Raw genomic sequence first — 20822 nt, forward strand, 5'->3', positions numbered from 1 at the left:
AGTAATTGCAGTTTCATAAACAGTGCATTAAGGTTGGCTGAAGATCTGCCATATCATTTATTCATGACTGGGAGAGTTCTTCGGCTGAGGACACCTTTGCCGTGACAGATAATGGAATCTGCAGCAAGGGAAGCATGGTAAATGTAGGTCAACATGCTGCAGAGGACCAACAGGGAGGAGTTATTCTGATTAGCCATGGAGGACTGAATGAGCGCCTAAGGACAGCAGAGGAGATTTAGGTTAGACATGCAGCACCGCTGATAAGCTTTCATGTTGATTTTGAAACAATGATATTAGTTTTGTGGTTAAGAAAAACTTTATACCAAAAGCACTTAAGCATGTGCTTAACTTTAGCTTCTTGAGTAATCCCACTAAAGACAATGGAATCCTCGCGTGCTTTGTTGGATTGGAGCAAGAGCCCTCAGCACCTGCCACGACTGAGCCCTGTGTGTCGTCGATACCATAATAAAAATACACCGAAACAAAGCAACTCCGTGCCAGGCAATGGGACCAGCTGCTAAGGACACTTGTGGAATGGCCAGCACTGGAGAGAATCAAAGCTCCAACTAGACATCTATTCATTGAGGATGGATTAAGGAGGATTACACTGACTCTGCCCTGATGCAGACACACTGGGCAAGTCTCCAAAGGACCCTCCCACTATACAGTGGTCTGGGCTGTTACAGGCTGGGGGCACTGCCAATGCTGCAAGGGATTCAGCTCCCCAGCATGATTAGCAGGCAGAGGAAAGTGCAATAAAATGTAACTGATAATACAGCTCAAATATATCAGAATATAGTTAGAATCGTATTTGGCGTCTGAAAAGGGAAGAGCCTGCCTCACTCCCTAACTCATGCTAACTTTGCTAATTACAGTCCCCAGCAGCTTCAATTAGCTATGGTATTAGTCTTCACTTCCTGTCCTAAATGGCTGTGCTCTGTCTCAACAACTCCCACCTATTAACAGGAGTTAAGATTCGGCGATATACAGAGTGCTACATATATGGTTCCTTTACTTACACAGAGACAAAATGTCTGTCACAGAATCACAGAATGCTCCACCAGTTCAAAGCAAAAGAAATCAGACTGGAACACTGTATAGGAATGTGACTCCCTCAAACACACACAAGGACAAAACACGCTTTGTTTGAATACAAACCTTATTACAGGCAGACTGTGTATTGGTGCTAATAAGGTCAGAGATCAGGCTTCTGGTGGTGTTGGAGGACGTAGGCACCGTAACTGCTAGATGTGGCAACTATGAAATAGGTGACAATTTTTTTTCATTCTGTCCTTCCTGACAGCATGGTTGTTACAGAGTAACATGGGGGAGCAGTACATTCAGAATCCAGAGGGAGCCTCTTGCTGTAATGGGGAGTAACCCAGCCTGCCTAGTGCTAGCAGCAATCTTGAGGGACTGCAGGGGCAGAGAGAGAGAGAGAGAGAGAGACACACACAGACAGACACGCACAGGAGTGCATACATAACAGGCACAGCTGGTACTGACACCTATATTTAGTGTCACTTTCCATTATAAGCTCTTATTTTCTGTTGCTTATAACTTTGCCAAAACTTTCACCATTGAAGCTTTCCATACTTGTTCTCTGCCACAAGCGGAGTTTTGGAGGCAAGTCTGAGCACAAATGAGGTTAGGGAATAACAGGTATTTTTGCAAAGATTAAACTTCCTCCCACCATCACTCCTTTAAAGAGCTATAGCACTGCCAGGGTTTCAAGCAGGAACTTGAAATCTCACAGAGGGACAGTGCTGTGCTCAAAGGGGTCCTTGGCTGCCTCATGAAAATCTACCCAGATTTGGCAGCCTAACCAGCGGCTGAAGGAAAATCACCTTTTGCACATGCTCCATACAGCTTGCTAGAAGCTTGATGCTAAAAATCTCTGAACTTTCCATCTTCCCAGGAGCACGCTCCTGGCCCCACGCTGAGCTCCCATGGAACAAAGCAGCCACTATCCCTTTGGTCAGTGGGAAGAAGTGCTGGGATGGGAGCCAACAGGAAGCCATGAGTTCTAATCTCAGCTGCTCCACTTGCTGATAATAGTTATCTGCACAACACAGCTCTTACTAGCGAGCAAAGCAGCTACCATTCATCCTGTTACCTATGGGGGAGCTGAGAGGTCACACACAAGGTCATTTCAGGCAGAACTGGGAACAGAATCCTGCTGCTATTAGAGCGAACCCACATCTCATCCACAGGCATACTGCCTTTCAGACCTGGCACATTCACTCTGTGCTGTCATCACATCACACTCTTTCAGAGCCAGAAAATTAAAACTTAGGATTCCTGACTCCTGCTGACAAGGTCTGTTACAGACAATGACGGATCCACATAAAAGATTACACCCTACTACTGCTAGCAATCAGTCCTTTTGCTCAAGTGGTAGAGGTCCATGCTGTGAAGCTACAGGTCCTGGGTTCAAATCCTGCTGCTGACCCAGGCAGGGGCCAATATAGCTCTTTAGGATGGGTTTAGTTTTTTTTAAATCTAGGAAATTTCTTACAAAAAACTACACTGAAAGAACATTGAAGCTGCAAAATTATGGACTCAAAAGTTAGGAAATAACAGAATTAAAGGTTGTATGAGCAACCTTCATGAGCCCCCTTTGCATGTATGCAAGGTAGTCTTTAATAAAAAGAAAAGGAGTACTTGTGGCACCTTAGAGACTAACAAGTTCTAAGGTGCCACAAGTACTCCTTTTCTTTTTGCGAATACAGACTAACACGGCTGCTACTCTGAAAGTAGTCTTTAATGACATTCACATACTATTTGTTCTGCAGGACCTTTACTTCATTCAGGGCACAGGATGAACAGGAAATAAGGAAGTGGGCTGTAGGAAGTGAAGATTAGTATTAGAGCAATGGTGTTCTCTTGTGATGAAGGCACTAGATTGGAACCCAGGACAGCTGCATTCTACTCCCGACTGTGCCATAGACTTCTAAGCGATGCACGACAAGACCGTCACAATGCATATAGATGATCTAGCACTACAGAAAGTGTGGCACTATGGAAAACTAAGACAGGCGGAGCATTATTTCCGATTGTCCCACAGGTGTCAGTTCACCAATCATAAAAAGCAATGCAAAGCCTCCCGTCCTTTTCCATGTACTGCATTAACAATAAGATCACACAAACAAACTTGGGGGTGGAGGGAAGGGAATGGCAGCTCACTCATCACCAGTCCCAATCTGGGATTTAGTAACTGATTCACACCCATCTGATTTCATTCTGCATCTTCTACCCAAGGGGGATTCCTGACAGCCCCATTCCCGGGGCCTAGCCTTGGATCTTTAAGCTGAGATCCCACCAGTTCTCCTTTGTTAATCTCTGTATGCAAATCATTATTTAGCTTTGTGACAAGGCTAATGAGTTCTGACCAGGTCATTCTTTAACTCACTCGCTAGCCAAAGTAAGCCTTTGGATTTCTTGGCCTACCTTGTGCTGTGCTTTGGATAAGGACTAGTAAATGCCGTTGTGTGTGCCTCCTTTTACTTATATTAATAGAAAATCATTTCCATGAGATCATACTTCCAATCAGAACATCTTCCAGTACTCTTTAAGACTCTACACGGTTATTGATGCCTGTAACATATGATGGTAATTTATGGACAGACAAAAACGCTCAGTAAAAATGATAATGTTTACAGACTGGTGCCTCCTAAATGGTTTTTAGAAAGGTCGGGGGGGGGGGGGGAAAGAGAATCACCTCCTACCATCACAGCAAAGCAGCTACCTTGGTCATGGAAAAGTTATCTGATTAACAGTTAAGTACAAAAAGACGACTATATCCAATGGCAAATGCAAGGACAAACTTGCTGAGGATAATGGAGTTAACGTTCCACCCTTTGAAAATGGGATTCCCTCCCCCCCGCCTTTTTTTTTTTTTTTAAACCACATACTGTAACACAGGATGCCCTCTCAAACACTGATTGCCAGGGTACTGGGTTCAATACTGACTTCGGAGGACCACCAGCTACTAAGCCACCCACTCTACTCCCTGCAGCCCCTATTTTCCCCACACAGATCCCCCCTTCACTGTTTAGCTTGCAAGTACAGTGCTGACAGTTCCTCCATGCGATGAAAATAATTAACAGAATATATTGCATTAACAAGATCAGGCTGATCTGTGCTAGAGTTTATTTTTTTCCACCGAATGCATCCGATGAAGTAAGCTGTAGCTCATGAAAGCTTATGCTCAAATAAATTTGTTAGTCTCTAAGGTGCCACAAGTACTCCTTTTATTTTTGCGAATACAGACTAACACGGCTGCTACTCTGAAACCTCTCATTCCCTTTGAAGACGGGGATCTTATCAGAAAAACCATTGCCTCAAATGAATCATTAATTAAGCAGGTTGTTTGGTTACAAGAAGGGCAATGCAAGAATGCGAAGGGAACATAGGCAGAGAAGGAAGGTGGTGTGTCTTCAGCTTGTCCTACAAGAGACCATTGCTCTACCTTCTCCCCCCATCCATTGCCTACCTCAGGGGTTAACCTCCTACCCCACCTGATGTTCCTATCCAAGCCCCATGACAGATTCAAGTTCAGGCTGAGATGGGTTCATTTTCTGAGCCCTTCTTGTTAAAAGCCTTCTGAATAGAACCTGAACATCAGAGTTTTTAACAGCTCTCAAAGAGGGGCAAGCTAATCCCGTTCATATAAATGGGATGCTCATTCTGGCACCTAACATAACACAAGGGGCACATTTCTGGGTGGGCCACTGTGGCGTCTGCAGCTAAAACCAGGTAACTGCACCGACAAATGGCCTGATGAAGGATAGAAATAGCTTAAGGGCCAGGACCTCCTGGATAACTATGATGCATTGCTGCACTTCACGGCTTCAGGGAATGATTCCCCTCACCTCACACTCTATATCACCATGTGGAAAAACAACTTGGGCCAGTTATGAACATGCACTGAGGCTTAGCCTATCCCAGCAAAGCCAGACGTACATGAAATATAGAAACAAAACTTCTCTTCAAACAAAATCAGTCTGCCCCTACACACAGTGCTGTAGTTTCAGCATTAATTTATGTCCCTAAACTGTACAAGAGGTGAAATGAAAGGGGGTTGGTCTTCTTTATAATGTAGAAAGAGCTCAAAACTGTTCCATACCCATTAAAAATTCAAGTCTTATCTAGTCTTTTGTCCCGGAAGTCTCTATGGAAAACTAGGATATCATAGATAATTAGAAGTAACTTTTATTCAGAGTATTGAAACCATTGTTTGTGTTTGAGCCTATAACAGACATCTAGCAAATGCTTGGGAAAAAGAGGGGTCTTGGTTACAGATCTGACACCTGAGAAACCTCACAATTCACACATCACACCTCTTAAGTGTCCTCCAGAAAACCCCAGTTAGTGCAGACTTGACATGCCTGATATTAGTTAGGTAAAGGCAAGTAGAGGAAAAAAAAAAAAAAAACACTAAAAGGGATGGCTTTTTAAATACATTATTAATAAGGCACTAACCCAGGTTGCCTTACATTTGCAGGCCACTTATTTTCAAACACTGAACTATTTGACAACAGAGTGATTTTATAACAACTGCTGGAACTTTGTTTGTCATTTCCCCTTGTAACAGTGAGAGGAGAGATATGCTGATCAGGCCAAAGTGAAACTAAATGGAAATATTCCCCACATCAACACCAGAGATCTCCACACTGTCAGCTTTTCCCATGAAATGACCTTGCTCATAAATTCCATAGGCTGCATGTTTTTAAACACAAAAAAGTGTCATTTCTTGACAGACTTAAGCAGCTCAAGAAAAGCATCCATTCTGCTGCTCCTTTAATTGAGAGGTGTCACCTAAATCGCCAGAACCATTACAGCTATGTTAAAAAGCAAGCAACGGAAGGCAGAGGAGGTACTGCCCAAAAGGCGTGAAATGTTTACTGTAATAAGAACATATATAGATGGCAGTTTAATATTCAGTTTCAAAAGCACACTGATTACTTTTCTAGCACACACAGGACTAATTCACCAAAGGAAAAACAGTCCTTTTAAGCATTGATGTAGCAACCAAATTAGTTTATGCTCAAAACTAGTTTAGCTTATGCTCAAATAAATTTGTTAGTCTCTAAGATGCCACAAGTACTCCTTTTCTTTTTGCGAATACAGACCAACACGGCTGCTATTCTGAAACCAACCAAACTAGTGTGTTTCACACGTTTTGCTATGCATCTCTCAGGCCCCATCAGCACATTTGAAGGTCTTTTTTCAGAACAAATGAGTTGCTACACTGGATCAGACTAATAGTCCATCTACTCCAGCTTCTGGTCTCCAGTTTCCAACTGTGGCCAGTACCAGATGTTTCAGAGAAAGATGCAAGAAACCCCTATAGTTGTCAGTAACAGCCCTATGTTTCTTCCTAAACCCAGATCAGTGAGAGAGATTGGCTTAGACGCAACATGAACCTTAGATGTTTTTAACCTCTCTAACATAGCTTCGGGTGTTATTCAAATAAGCATTGCAAACCTTCCTAAGATCTTGGTCTCAATATCTTGTGACAACGTGTTCCATAGGTTAATTATGCACTGCACTAAAAGTTATTACTCTTATCTGCTTTAATTTGCCACCTTTTCATTTAATTCAGTGGGGGTTTTTTGGTATTAGAAAGATTCAATTAGGAGCATGTAATTGAACTTTTCAACACCACTCATTTTTTACACACTTCGATCATGCCTTCTCTTACTCATCTCTGTGAGCCAGACCTCTCTCAGGGCTCTGACATTCTGTCTTTTTACACACCCTAAGATCTTGTCAGCTGGTTTGATCTCCCCTGCCCAGTAGGTGGTTTTTATTGAGCCTTTCACCAGAACATCTAGGGATCCTTTTCTGAATGGCTACAATTAGCCTAGACACTATCAAAGTTAGCTTCACACTTTCACAATGCTCCATTAAATTCCAGTAAGTGCTTGACCACTGAAATATTTTTTTAAAATATATTAATACTCACACTCAGGCTTCTAAATTTCACAGCGGATACTAGCTTTGTTAGCCTATAAAACAATGCAAGAAAAGCAGCTCTCTGCAACATGTCAGATGTTAAATACAAGATCAAATATTTGTTTAAAAAGCTTGTGTAAACATTTAAATCAGTATATTTGTTGCCAATGACTTGAGATCTTAAGGGACACAATCTTAGAGTCAAATTGTAAAAAAATGTCTTAATTATTAAAGGGGCTGTTTTCAATCTGAAAATAAAATTTACATTTGGGCCTAATTTAAAAGGGACGCAACCTGTTCTCCCCCCTCCCCATTCCCTACCCTTCAAGGGCAGGATCTTAAAGGCAATTAAAAATCTACAATAATTTCTCTCTCCCCCCTTATTGATGTTTTCAGGAAAGAAGAAATTGACTAGCCAATCAAGTTGGCAGGGAAATAATGAAATTGAATATACACAACTCACTGTACACTGTGCAAAGAAAAATATACTTGGTTATCTTCCTTCAGTTATAGGCCTTTTAACAGGTTTCAGAGTAGCAGCCGTGTTAGTCTGTATTCGCAAAAAGAAAAGGAGTACTTGTGGCACCTTAGAGACTAACATTTATTTGAGCATAAGCTTTCGTGAGCTACAGCTCACTTCATCGGATGCATCGGAGGCCTTTTAAGTGTCACTTATCTACCAAAGGCACAACATTTTCAGACAGAAAGGAGCATTTTGAGTTCTTTTTAAACACAAAGATCTCCTCTCCCAATTGTTTGAAGTCTCCAAGTTCCTTGAGAAATTTGTATTTTCTTTGAAACCAAAGCTTGTTCAGGTTTGCTGACTAATGATACCTGGAGATTGAGGTTGAGTCTGCTTGTTATCCAAGTTCCATGGAGTTTTTAAAAAAGAATTTTGTCCTAGAACAGCAAGATTTTATTATTTAATTTACAGCCGTGTGTGTGCACGCGCGCGCGCGCATCCTAGAACAGCACGATTTTATTCTTTAATTTACAGCTGGTGTGTGGGTGTGTTTCTCATCTGCTCCTGTTTTATGAAGTAGCAGGGCAACAAAATATACAAGGATTCTGCTCAGGTTTTGCATGCTCAAATTCTGAGCATCTTATCACCACAGGAGGCTAAAGACTTTCATGGCATCTTTCAGCATGGATACTTCCACAGCTCTGCATAAAAACATTACTCCTCACAATCTCTGGTAAATAGGCAAGTGGCCCCCCTTCGGAGCCAGAGAAAGAGAGACAAAATGACTTGCCCCAGGTGACAGTTAGTGGCGGGACAGGGTTAAGGCTCTGGAAATCCTGGCCTCCTTTCCTCTGCTTCTTAGTCCATTGGTGTTCTACCAATTAATCCCAAAACGTGCTGCTTGCACACTAAACTCAAGCCTTGACAACTCCTGTTTTTTCCACACATGTGTGTGGGTCTGCATTTTTCATAGCTATTTTCAGATTTTGTTCCCAATCTGAAATCTGATCAGCCATGTTGCTGTTTAAAAATTATAATTAAGGCTCTAAGGCATGGGCACGTGTAAATTAAAGATGATCTTGTACACCTCCATACCCTCCCTGGCTGGCAGACTAACATGCTCTAGCAGGAGCCAGCCAGGACTCCTAGGTTCTATTTGCAGCTCTGGGAGGAAGGGTTAGAGCAGGGAACTTAGAATTTGGAGATCCTGGTTCCATTCCTAGCTCTGCTAGACATTCATTTGATTTCTGTAGGACTCAAATTCCTCCATCTGTAAACTGCGGCAAATACATGAAGCATGTCACAAAAATGGTTAAGTTGCTCAGGAACCAAACTCGCAGACAGCAGAGGACCCCTCTCATCATACCACCTCTGGAAGGTAGGAAACATGAAACAAGTTACCACCAAGACACAGAAACAGGTTACAAAACCATGGAGGGCTTCCTTGTTACAAGATTAGGGAAGGGAGGGAGAGTAGAACCACCAAGGTTGATAAATCCCTGCCTGCGTTTATTTCTTAATGCAACCATGACAAATCACCATGGACACTTGCCAATGCAGGCACATTTTCTCACTTTGCCCTTCACCACAATAATTGAGGATAATGGGGAAAACACATTTCTTGGATTTATCTCCCCCCCCCCGCTCCTCGAGGGCAATGGAGCGCTGCACGGCAGGTATAACAAACCACTCTCTGGTACAGCTGCGTTTCAAAACTGCCATAGGACTCTCACAGCAGCAGCAGCCGCCGCCAACAAGAGGAGGCCTGGCCTACTGCATTTTCTCAGGAACTCTCTGCATGCCAGTTACATCTACCAAACACCAGGGATTAGCAGATGGGTGAGATACAAGAGACAAACAAACCCAAGTGGCTCAGAGTTTTATGTGGAAGACACAGGAGCCAGCCTCTCAACCAGAATCATGCCCGCTATGGTGATGTACGGTAAATGGCGAGGCCATAAAAATGTAGTAAACAAATCACCCCGAGTCTACAGGGCAAAAAAGGAGGTCCTGTCATCTTCACAGCAGAGGAAGTTATAACACGGGCTGAGATTTTATCTATGAATGGTGGATCAATGTAAAAGCAATTCTGGAGTAATGACCACAAGAAATAGCCCTGGAGAACAAGCCCCCAGTTTAGCTACAAGGCCATGAGCATGCAGTACCCACAACCAACATGCCTCAAACCTAACTCAGATGGACTCCCTCTAGGGGAGAAAGAAACCAGGCCCCATGGTCCTTCGACTCCTGGGCCCCTAGAAGCTTGGCTAGCTCAGTCAGTAGTGCCTCAGAGTCCCTGTTCATGCTAAAAGAAAAGGAGTACTTGTGGCACCTTAGAGACTAACAAATTTATTAGAGCATAAGCTTTCGTGAGCTACAGCTCACTTCATCGGATGCTCACGAAAGCTTATGCTCTAATAAATTTGTTAGTCTCTAAGGTGCCACGAGTACTCCTTTTCTTTTTGCGAATACAGACTAACACGGCTGCTACTCTGAAACCTGTTCAGGCTGTAGGTTTTCAATTTGCTTTGTACATGAGAAGCAAAATTAATCTCTGATATCCTCACTGACTTAAGGTTCCTTATCCAGGGAAGTCATATGGCCTGCAATAGACAGGAGGTCAGAGCAGATGATCACAAGGGTCCTTTCTGGCTTTATAATCTAGGAATCCGGCTAGTGACGGGGGAGATTACAGCAGACTCTCTGCTCCCCCCACCCCCTCCCCACCCGCCATCCACTAAAATGAGAAAGGAGGTTTCCATCTTGTGAAGACACTTGAACTAGCACTGAACGTTCAGCCACAAAGAGCCAAGATCCCAACAAAGGGATGGTCCTGGACAGCCAAAGCAGCATGCTGAAATGCAGTACAGAACCCTGGTGCAGAACATGGCTCTACATTCTCCTTTAAAGCTGACTAGGACCAAAACATCAGCAATCTGTGGGTACTGGGAAGGCCTGCACTAAGTCTGCTTTTCAGAGGTGGCAAGCTTCCCTAGCTCCAGCTGAAGTGAATGGGAGCAGGAGCTGCTCAGGACCTCTGGGGAAAAAACATCAGGCCCTAAATCTGCTCTCTTTTTGGATGGATAATGAAACAATTTAGCTACCAGCCTGGTAGCCTGTAGGTACCTCCTACAGACTGGGAGGTGAGGTGTGTGTAACACAAGCCTGACCTTAGCAGTCCATCTGGAAAGAGAAGCAATCACATGACAAAATGCTACAGGAGCTGATAATTCGCAATCAGGGCACCTTTCCTAGGAGGAAAATGTGGCAACTTAGAGACTAAAATATATTTGAGCATAAGCTTCCATGAGCTACAGCTCACTTCATCGGATACATTTCTTTTTGCTGATACAGACTAACATGGCTGCTACTCTGAAACCTTTCCTAAGAAGGTTTCAGAGCTCTTCCTGAAAATGTCAGTGACTTTGACTAGGACGTGCACAATGAGCTAAGTGCTGAAAGAGAGACAACGGCAGCCTTTACAAAGAGGGCACATTCATCTGGAATGGTCCTTTTCTCCCAGATAATCAATCTAACTCTTTGACCAGCAGAAACTGTGTGCACAGCACAGTTTTCTAGCAAAAGCTCACAGCAGGGGAGAGGGGAATGCAGACAAGAAAAGTTTGCCATGTGTGGCAGGCCCAGAAATGCCTCAGGGAGGGCAAAAGTAGCCCAAGGGGAAGTATACCGAGATACTGAGCCAGTACTCAAATAGCGCTGAAATATGGACCTTAATGGCCTAGAGGTGTCTAGTTAGCACAAAGAGCAGTAGTTAGGTCTTAAAAACCAAATGCACCTTACTCTCTCTTGTGGAAAAGGTCAAGATTCAGTTTAGAGAGACAAGGTGGGTGAGGTAATCCCTTTTATTGGACTAACTTCTGTGGGTGAGAGGAACAAGCTTTCTAAACACACAGAGCTCTTCTGTCCTGAAGATCTCTGTGTAGCTCAAAAGCTCGTCTCTCTCCCCCGCAACAGAAGTTGGTCCAATAAAAGATATTACCTCACTCACCATGTCTCTCTAGTCTCCTGGGACCAACACAGCTACAACACTGCATAGATTCAGCTTAGTCTTAGTACTAACTTTGTTACCATCTAGTATTTTTATAAGGCCCTCCTGACCATCACATCCAAGTGCCTCAAATATTACTGAATTTGTCTTCAAAGCTTTGTGGGCTGGGAGGTTTAATTCCCTATCTCATGAATAGGAAACTGAGGCCAAGAAAGATGAAGGGACTCGCGCAAGGACACACAGGAAATCTGTGACAGAGCCAGGAACTGAACCCAGATCTCCTAAGGCACTAGCCCAGGACTGAATTATGAGACCATCCTCTCAAGTGAGCACAATTTAGCTTGGTATAATCACACATGCAAAAAACTTTCACTCCATTTGTTTTATAAGTAGCTTTCACCTAGAACAACCAAACTCTGCATACACAACACATTAACCTGCCACTTCCTCAGAAATGGACCACCATAAGAAAGACATGGAAAAGGGGCGTGAAATAACAAACATTATATACCCCATCCAAGGCAGACCACAAGCTACCTGAGGCAGCCTGTCCCCTCTACAGTGAGCCTCACTCATCACTAGCTGCATAGTTTGCCATTTTATTTACAATAAAATACAAGCAATTTAGTGCCTTGAGCAAACCATGAAAAATATATATATATATATATATATATATATATATATATATATATATATATATATATATATATAGACCAGTTACCTATTTAGGCAGGGAAACCTGGAGGATCCACTGCTAAGCGTTCTCTGGAGAAGCAGGATTGCTTACTGGAGGCGGACCTCGGTGCAGGTTTGGTTCATGAGCTACAAGCATTATTCTTAAAGGGGTGTTGAATGCATTTGAATACAGAGCAGATCCTAAATGCACTGGGTGGAAAAAACCTGAATTCTCATCCAAACATCCAAGAAATCAACAAGAACGGTTGGCTGGTTTTTAAACCCTCCAGTGGGGTGGGAGGCAAGTCTGAGGCCAATGCTCTGTGAGCTAAGAAATGTGCAAGTAAGTGTGTTGTGCTGCCACCCTGTTTGAGATTGGGGTGCCCTTTAGCATGTAGGAAGTCGCCTTGGAGACCGCAAATCGCCACAATACAGCAACAGCCGGATGTGTTGGACATAGCAGAAAAATATCCCAAACAGATAGGCACAGCAATTACAATCCCTGCCACAGCAGCAGCACGGGAGCAGAATGACAATGAGTCACCTGGACTCTGGCAGAATGGAAGGAACGGCGCTAAAAATAAACAATCAATCAATGAACTGAGAGGGCTGATTATCTCACAGTAGCCACATGCCTCTCCCTAGCCAGGCACAACCAGGCAGCAGCCCCCATCCGCCAGCCCAACACCATCAATTGGGCTTTCACAACAACTAGCATTTTTAGGAAGGAGGCGTGCCCTGGGTTCAGGCACAAGGAGAAAGGGAACACAGTGGGCCCCTGGGCACATACCTGAGAGAGAGAAGGGTGCTTTCCCCTGAGGTGGCTGTGGGCATGTTGCACCCACAAGATGGGGAAGATGTGGGGCAGAGGAAGTTGATCTCTCTCGTGGATACTTGGGGTAGGAAACAGAATTGGGTTTCACCTAGCTTCCAGAGGGATGGTTCCCATGGGGATGGATGGATAGGGAGCAGGGAGGGGGTGCCCCATGCTGGTCCCTCTGGGCTCAGGAGCAGACACACGTTCCCAAGCAGGGACTGTGGTTCCGATGGGCCGCCACAGCAGTGGGGCCCTGGTATCCTACAGAGCCCACCACTGCGATAGGAGGGCCTGGAGGTTATCCCATGGGGCTGGCCACTGCTAGGCTGAGCAGGGAGCTGGGTCCAGGGGCAGGGTCCCCTGCGGCTTTTCCACGGAAGAGCAGGGTGGTGGCAGGGAGGAGACAAGGGAACAGCAAGGCAGAGAGAGGAGACTCCCTAGGAAGGAGCAGCAGGGCAAGGCGGGCGGGGGGGAGATGTTGGGGAGACGAAGTAGGAGAAGGGCCCCGGGGTAAGTGAAGGTGAGATTCTCCGTGGGCAGGGGGCCTGTTCCCGCCAGGTCACCCGGCATGGGGGCCGGGGCTAGGGGTCCAGCCCAGCCGGGTCTCTCCGGGGAGGGGGAGGGGGGGCGTTAGGTCCAGCCGGGTCTCTCCGGGGAGGGGACGGGAGGGGAGGGTCCGGTCTGCGCCCCACCAGCCTCTCACCTGGGCACGCAGCTGGGCGAGCTCCGATCCACCTCCCAGGTCGCGTACAGGTTCATCTGCACCGGGCGCCCCGCCGCTCCGCCCGGGGCCGCCCCGCCGGGGGTGAGGGGCCCGGAGCCCGGCTTGGGGGGCAGGGGCGCCGCGCCCGGGGGCTGGGCCGGGGGCTGCCCCGAGGGAGATTGCTGGGGGAGCGCGGCCGCCGCGGGCTGCGGGGCGGGGACGCGCTGCCCCCCGCCCCCGGGACCCCCGCGCTCCGCCATGAAGTCGAGCCGGACCCGCACCGCTGCCCGGCCCTGCCTGTTGCCCTGGGCGCGCTCCCGCCCGCCGCCGTTCGCTCCCGCTCGCTCCCGAGGGCAGGAGGCGGGCACGGGGGAGGGCTCGCCGACCTGATTGGTCACCGGGGGGACTCGCGCCTCGCCACGGTCCCACCCCGCAAGAGCGCCAGGCTCGTTCCCATGGGGGCGGGGGGGCGCTGAGCCCTGCGAGGACCCGCTTCGGGGAGCGCGCCTCCGACTCCTGTCCGCTGCGCCCCACCCCCACCTCCCTGTCCCAGCCAGCCCCCTTCCCACCCCCACCCTAAACCCCTCAGCCTCCTCCTCACCCACCCAGCCCCCCTCCCATCCCACTGCCTCCCCCCTCCGCCCACCCAGCCCCCCTCCCGCTAACCCCCGCCTCCCACCCATCCCACTGCCTCCCCCCTTCCCACCCACCCAGCCCCCCTCCCGCTAACCCCCTCCGCCCACCCATCCCACTGCCTCCCCCCTCCCGCTAACCCCCTCTGCCCACCCATCCCACTGCCTCCCCCCTCCGCCCACCAGCCCCCGCCTCCCACCCATCCCACTGCCTCCCCCCTTCCACCCACCCAGCCCCCCTCCCGCTAACCCCCGCCTCCCACCCATCCCACTGCCTCCCCCCTTCCCACCCACCCAGCCCCCCTCCCGCTAACCCCCTCCGCCCACCCATCCCACTGCCTCCCCCCTTCCCACCCACCCAGCCCCCCTCCCGCTAACCCCCGCCTCCCACCCATCCCACTGCCTCCCCCCTCCCGCTAACCCCCTCCGCCCACCCATCCCACTGCCTCCCCCCTTCCCACCCACCCAGCCCCCCTCCCGCTAACCCCCTCCGCCCACCCATCCCACTGCCTCCCCCCTCCCGCTAACCCCCTCTGCCCACCCATCCCACTGCCTCCCCCCTCCGCCCACCCAGCCCCCGCCTCCCCCCTTCCCACCCACCCAGCCCCCCCTCCCACTAACCCCCTCTGCCCACCCATCCCACTGCCTCCCCCCTCCGCCCACCCAGCCCCCCTCCCGCTAACCCCCGCCTCCCACCCATCCCACTGCCTCCCCCCTTCCCACCCACCCAGCCCCCCTCCCGCTAACCCCCGCCTCCCACCCATCCCACTGCCTCCCCCCTTCCCACCCACCCAGCCCCCCTCCCGCTAACCCCCTCCGCCCACCCATCCCACTGCCTTCCCCCTCCCGCTAACCCCCGCCTCCCACCCATCCCACTGCCTCCCACCCACCCAGCCCCCCCCCGCTAACCCCCTCCGCCCACCCATCCCACTGCCTCCCCCCTCCCGCTAACCCCTCTGCCCACCCATCCCACTGCCTCCCCCCTCCCGCTAACCCCCTCCGCCCACCCATCCCACTGCCTCCCCCCTCTGCCCACCCAGCCCCCCTCCCGCTAACCCCCTCCGCCCACCCATCCCACTGCCTCCCCCCTTCCCACCCACCCAGCCCCCCTCCCGCTAACCCCCGCCTCCCACCCATCCCACTGCCTCCCCCCTCCCGCTAACCCCCTCCGCCCACCCATCCCACTGCCTCCCCCCTTCCCACCCACCCAGCCCCCCCTCCCGCTAACCCCCTCCGCCCACCCATCCCACTGCCTCCCCCCTCCCGCTAACCCCCTCTGCCCACCCATCCCACTGCCTCCCCCCTCCCGCTAACCCCCTCTGCCCACCCATCCCACTGCCTCCCCCCTCCGCCCACCCAGCCCCCGCCTCCCACCCATCCCACTGCCTCCCCCCTTCCCACCCACCCAGCCCCCCCTCCCACTAACCCCCTCTGCCCACCCATCCCACTGCCTCCCCCCTCCCGCTAACCCCCTCCGCCCACCCATCCCACTGCCTCCCCCCTTCCCACCCACCCAGCCCCCCTCCCGCTAACCCCCGCCTCCCACCCATCCCACTGCCTCCCCCCTCCCGCTAACCCCCTCCGCCCACCCATCCCACTGCCTCCCCCCTTCCCACCCACCCAGCCCCCCTCCCGCTAACCCCCGCCTCCCACCCATCCCACTGCCTCCCCACTCCCGCTAACCCCCTCCGCCCACCCATCCCACTGCCTCCCCCCTCCCGCTAACCCCCTCTGCCCACCCATCCCACTGCCTCCCCCCTCCGCCCACCCAGCCCCCGCCTCCCACCCATCCCACTGCCTCCCCCCTTCCCACCCACCCAGCCCCCCCTCCCACTAACCCCCTCTGCCCACCCATCCCACTGCCTCCCCCCTCCGCCCACCCAGCCCCCCTCCCGCTAACCCCCGCCTCCCACCCATCCCACTGCCTCCCCCCTTCCCACCCACCCAGCCCCCCTCCCGCTAACCCCCGCCTCCCACCCATCCCACTGCCTCCCCCCTTCCCACCCACCCAGCCCCCCTCCCGCTAACCCCCTCCGCCCACCCATCCCACTGCCTCCCCCCTCCCGCTAACCCCCTCCGCCCACCCATCCCACTGCCTCCCCCCTCCGCCCACCCAGCCCCCGCCTCCCACCCATCCCACTGCCTCCCCCCTTCCCACCCACCCAGCCCCCCTCCCGCTAACCCCCGCCTCCCACCCATCCCACTGCCTCCCCCCTTCCCACCCACCCAGCCCCCCTCCCGCTAACCCCCGCCTCCCACCCATCCCCACTGCCTCCCCCCTCCCGCTAACCCCTCCGCCCACCCATCCCACTGCCTCCCCCCTTCCCACCCACCCAGCCCCCCCTCCCGCTAACCCCCTCCGCCCACCCATCCCACTGCCTCCCCCCTCCCGCTAACCCCCGCCTCCCACCCATCCCACTGCCTCCCACCCACCCAGCCCCCCCCGCTAACCCCCTCCGCCCACCCATCCCACTGCCTCCCCCCTCCCGCTAACCCCCTCTGCCCACCCATCCCACTGCCTCCCCCCTCCCGCTAACCCCCTCCGCCCACCCATCCCACTGCCTCCCCCCTCTGCCCACCCAGCCCCCCTCCCGCTAACCCCCTCTGCCCACCCATCCCACTGCCTCCCCCCTTCCCACCCACCCAGCCCCCCCTCCCGCTAACCCCCGCCTCCCACCCATCCCACTGCCTCCCCCCTCCCGCTAACCCCCTCCGCCCACCCATCCCACTGCCTCCCCCCTCCCGCTAACCCCCGCCTCCCACCCATCCCACTGCCTCCCACCCACCCAGCCCCCCCCGCTAACCCCCTCCGCCCACCCATCCCACTGCCTCCCCCCTCCCGCTAACCCCCTCTGCCCACCCATCCCACTGCCTCCCCCCCTCCCGCTAACCCCCTCCGCCCACCCATCCCACTGCCTCCCCCTCCGCCCACCCAGCCCCCTCCCGCTAACCCCCTCCGCCCACCCATCCCACTGCCTCCCCCTTCCCACCCACCCAGCCCCCCTCCCGCTAACCCCCTCCGCCCACCCATCCCACTGCCTCCCCCCTCCCGCTAACCCCCTCTGCCCACCCATCCCACTGCCTCCCCCCTCCGCCCACCCAGCCCCCGCCTCCCACCCATCCCACTGCCTCCCCCCTCCCGCTAACCCCCTCCGCCCACCCATCCCACTGCCTCCCCCCTCCCGCTAACCCAGCCCCCCTCCCGCTAACCCCCCTCTGCCCACCCATCCCACTGCCTCCCCCCTCCGCCCACCCAGCCCCCGCCTCCCACCCATCCCACTGCCTCCCCCCTTCCCACCCACCCAGCCCCCCTCCCGCTAACCCCCGCCTCCCACCCATCCCACTGCCTCCCCCGCTAACCCCCGCCTCCCACCCATCCCACTGCCTCCCCCCTCCCGCTAACCCAGCCCCCCTCCCGCTAACCCCCTCTGCCCACCCATCCCACTGCCTCCCCCCTCCGCCCACCCAGCCCCCGCCTCCCACCCATCCCACTGCCTCCCCCCTTCCCACCCACCCAGCCCCCCTCCCGCTAACCCCCGCCTCCCACCCATCCCACTGCCTCCCCCGCTAACCCCCTCCGCCCACCCATCCCACTGCCTCCCCCCTTCCCACCCACCCAGCCCCCCCTCCCGCTAACCCCCTCCGCCCACCCATCCCACTGCCTCCCCCCTCCCGCTAACTCCCTCCGCCCACCCATCCCACTGCCTCCCCCCTCCCGCTAACCCCCTCCGCCCACCCATCCCACTGCCTCCCCCCTCCCGCTAACCCCCGCCTCCCAGCCATCCCACTGCCTCCCCCCTCCCGCTAACCCCCTCCGCCCACCCATCCCACTGCCTCCCCCCTTCCCACCCACCCAGCCCCCCTCCCGCTAACCCCCTCTGCCCACCCATCCCACTGCCTCCCCCCTCCGCCCACCCAGCCCCCCTCCCGCTAACCCCCGCCTCCCACCCATCCCACTGCCTCCCCCCTCCCGCTAACCCCCTCTGCCCACCCATCCCACTGCCTCCCCCCTTCCCACCCACCCAGCCCCCCCTCCCACTAACCCCCTCTGCCCACCCATCCCACTGCCTCCCCCCTTCCCACCCACCCAGCCCCCCCTCCCACTAACCCCCTCTGCCCACCCATCCCACTGCCTCCTTCCCACCAACCCAGCCCTCCCTCCCACTAACCCCCTCTGCTCACCCATCCCACCAACCCAGCCCCCCCACTAACCCCCTCTGCCCACGCATCCCACTGCCTCCCCCTTCCCACCAACCCAGTCCCCTCCCACTAACCCCCTCTGCACACGCATCCCACTGCCTCCCCCCTTCCCACCAACCCAGCCCCCCCCTCTGCCCACCCATCCCACTGCCTCCCCCTTCCCACCAACCCCCTCTGCCCACCCCCTCTAATCCTCTCTGCCCACCCATCCCACTGCCTCCCCCCTTCCCACCCTACTACTAACCCACTCTGCCCCCTCCCCGCTAACCTGGCCCCAGCCACCTTCCCATCCTCCCCACTGACCCAGCCCACCCTACCTTCCACTAACCCCCTTTAATCCTCTCTGGCTGTCCACCCTATTGCCTCCCCCCCTTCCCATCCTACCACTAACCCCCTCCCCACTAACCTGGCCCCCAGCCCTCCCTCCCATTAACCTCCTCTGCCCCCCTCTAATCCTCTTGCCCACCCACCACACTGCCTCCTCCCCCACCACTAACCCCCTCAGACCCCTCCCCACTAACCTGTCCCCCTTCCCAATCTCTCTGCCCCAAACTGGCCCTCCTTCTAATCCTCTCCCTCCTTCTCACCCTCCCCTAACCTCCCCTGTCTGACTAACCCAGCCCATCTCCCACATTAACCCTGTGCCCCCACCTGCTAATCCAGCCCCTGTCCCTCTTCCCACCCTTCCCACTAACCATCTCTGCCCACCCCACCACACTGCCCTGGCCAGCCCCTCTTCCCACTAATCCTCTCCATCCCCCTTCCCAGCCCCATTCCCCCCACCTCCATGCAGTTCCCCCTCCCTCCCACTAAGCCTCCAGGTAGGTAGAGCCCCTACTCAAGCACACATTTCTCTGCCCTCTACTGGCACCATCCATTGCCCGTTATGCTAGTGCAGGGGGACTGGGCCTATGCTGGCTTGGGAGAGACCTCCCCAGCTTGGGAGTCACTCAGCCCAGCTCTGGGCACCAGGACTCCTCTATGCCCGTAAAGGAATGGTTGGGGGAAAGGCAGGGCAGGAAACCAGCCTGAGAGCACTGACACACTTTTCTCCCACTGCCAGAGTTGCTAGAACTAGGGGTGCTGCTGCACCCTCTGGCTTGAAGTGGTTTCCATTATATACAGGGTTTAGTATGGTTCAATGGCTCTCAGCACCCCCACAATACAAATCATTCCAGCAGCCCCATCCACTGCGATGCACCATCTTGGGCTCCAGCCGCTAGCCCCAGCCCAAGAGCTCCCCCCAGCAACGGCGGGACTGGAGCCTGAAAAGAGAGCAGCCTCTGGCACAGAGTTGGGACAGGAGTCCCGAGGTCTAGGCCCAGCTCTTCATCCGTTTCCCCATTTGCAGGGGCAGAATGGAAGGCATGAGAAGGGTCATAGATGAGTATTGGGGAACAGGGACCTGTCAGGAACCCAGGCTGACCCCTTGCCATGCAGCCAACCTGCTGTACCCATTACCACCAAAGGGCAGCATTAGGTCACAGTGCTTACCTGGCCTCAGCTTTCCCTTCCCCAACTCTGGGAGGTCATGTAAATGACATGGCTGGCAGAGCTCTGGCCTACAGCCACCTTGGGCCAGGCAAGCACCAAGGCTGTGCCACCCACCTGCTTTCCCCAGGGTGCAAGCCCCAGGCTCCAGCTGGCAAGGTTAGTTACTGCAAAGGGGTGGGGGGGGCCTCTCCCCAGGGAAAGAATGCCCCCAGCTGCTTCAGTGCCATACATGCCCAAATGCCAGCTCAGCAGACAGCGAGACCTATCCACTCCTCAGCTCCATTCTCAACCTGTGAGGCAGCTACAAGTAGTCCCCTCTCCCAGCACATGGCAAAGACCTGCATGCTTGCTGGCAATTGGGGGGCGGGGGCGGGGGCGGGGGAGAGGAGGACAGCACCTTTCCTTGAGCAGCTTTAGAGACACTCCCAGCTGCAGAGCAAGGCAGCCCCTAGCTCCCCACTCTCAAGGTGATGGACAGTAGGAAGCCCAGTCCCCCTGCCATCCCTCCCTGTGCCCAAAAGCTCCTGTGCCCAGGCTGTGCTGTGCCCACTGCTCTGCATTGCAGTGAGTGTACCATGGGCTCAGGCAGCACAGGTGTTGCCATGCCACAGGGCTGCAGCTGCTAGGACCAACAGCAGGAAGGAAAGTACAGGCATCAGGGCAGAAAGGAGCTGGAGTTTGGATCCCACCTACCCAGCCACTAGAGAGGACAAGACCATGGCTCTGACCTGGGGTGGGGAATAGTAGCTGGAGGGACCCACCCTGGGCTGATTGAGCTAGTTAGCCCTGAGGGGCACATTCCTAGCTAGCACCCTAGGGTGAAACAAGAATCAGGTTTCCCAGCAGGGCCAAGGGCACAGATCACCTGG

General features: G+C 53.5%; 1 protein-coding gene across 4 annotated transcripts in view; it reads right to left on the minus strand.

Moving 5' to 3' along the window:
• PACS1 (phosphofurin acidic cluster sorting protein 1) overlaps positions 1-14120 on the minus strand; it is a 107750-nt gene extending 93630 nt beyond the window's left edge. For 2 of the 4 annotated variants that reach the window (XM_038409427.2, XM_038409426.2), the window contains exon 1: positions 13628-13954. In XM_038409427.2, the coding sequence (XP_038265355.2) occupies positions 13628-13887 (260 nt within the window). In that variant the 5' untranslated portion in view covers positions 13888-13954. Of the gene's footprint in view, positions 1-13627 lie in introns of all 4 variants that reach the window. The other 2 variants (XM_043519525.1, XM_038409429.2) reach the window with 2 other exon arrangements.
• Positions 14121-20822: the final 6702 nt, after the last annotated feature.

This window comes from Dermochelys coriacea, chromosome 7 (assembly GCF_009764565.3).
Source record: "Dermochelys coriacea isolate rDerCor1 chromosome 7, rDerCor1.pri.v4, whole genome shotgun sequence".
Taxonomy (NCBI): Eukaryota; Metazoa; Chordata; order Testudines; family Dermochelyidae; genus Dermochelys; species Dermochelys coriacea.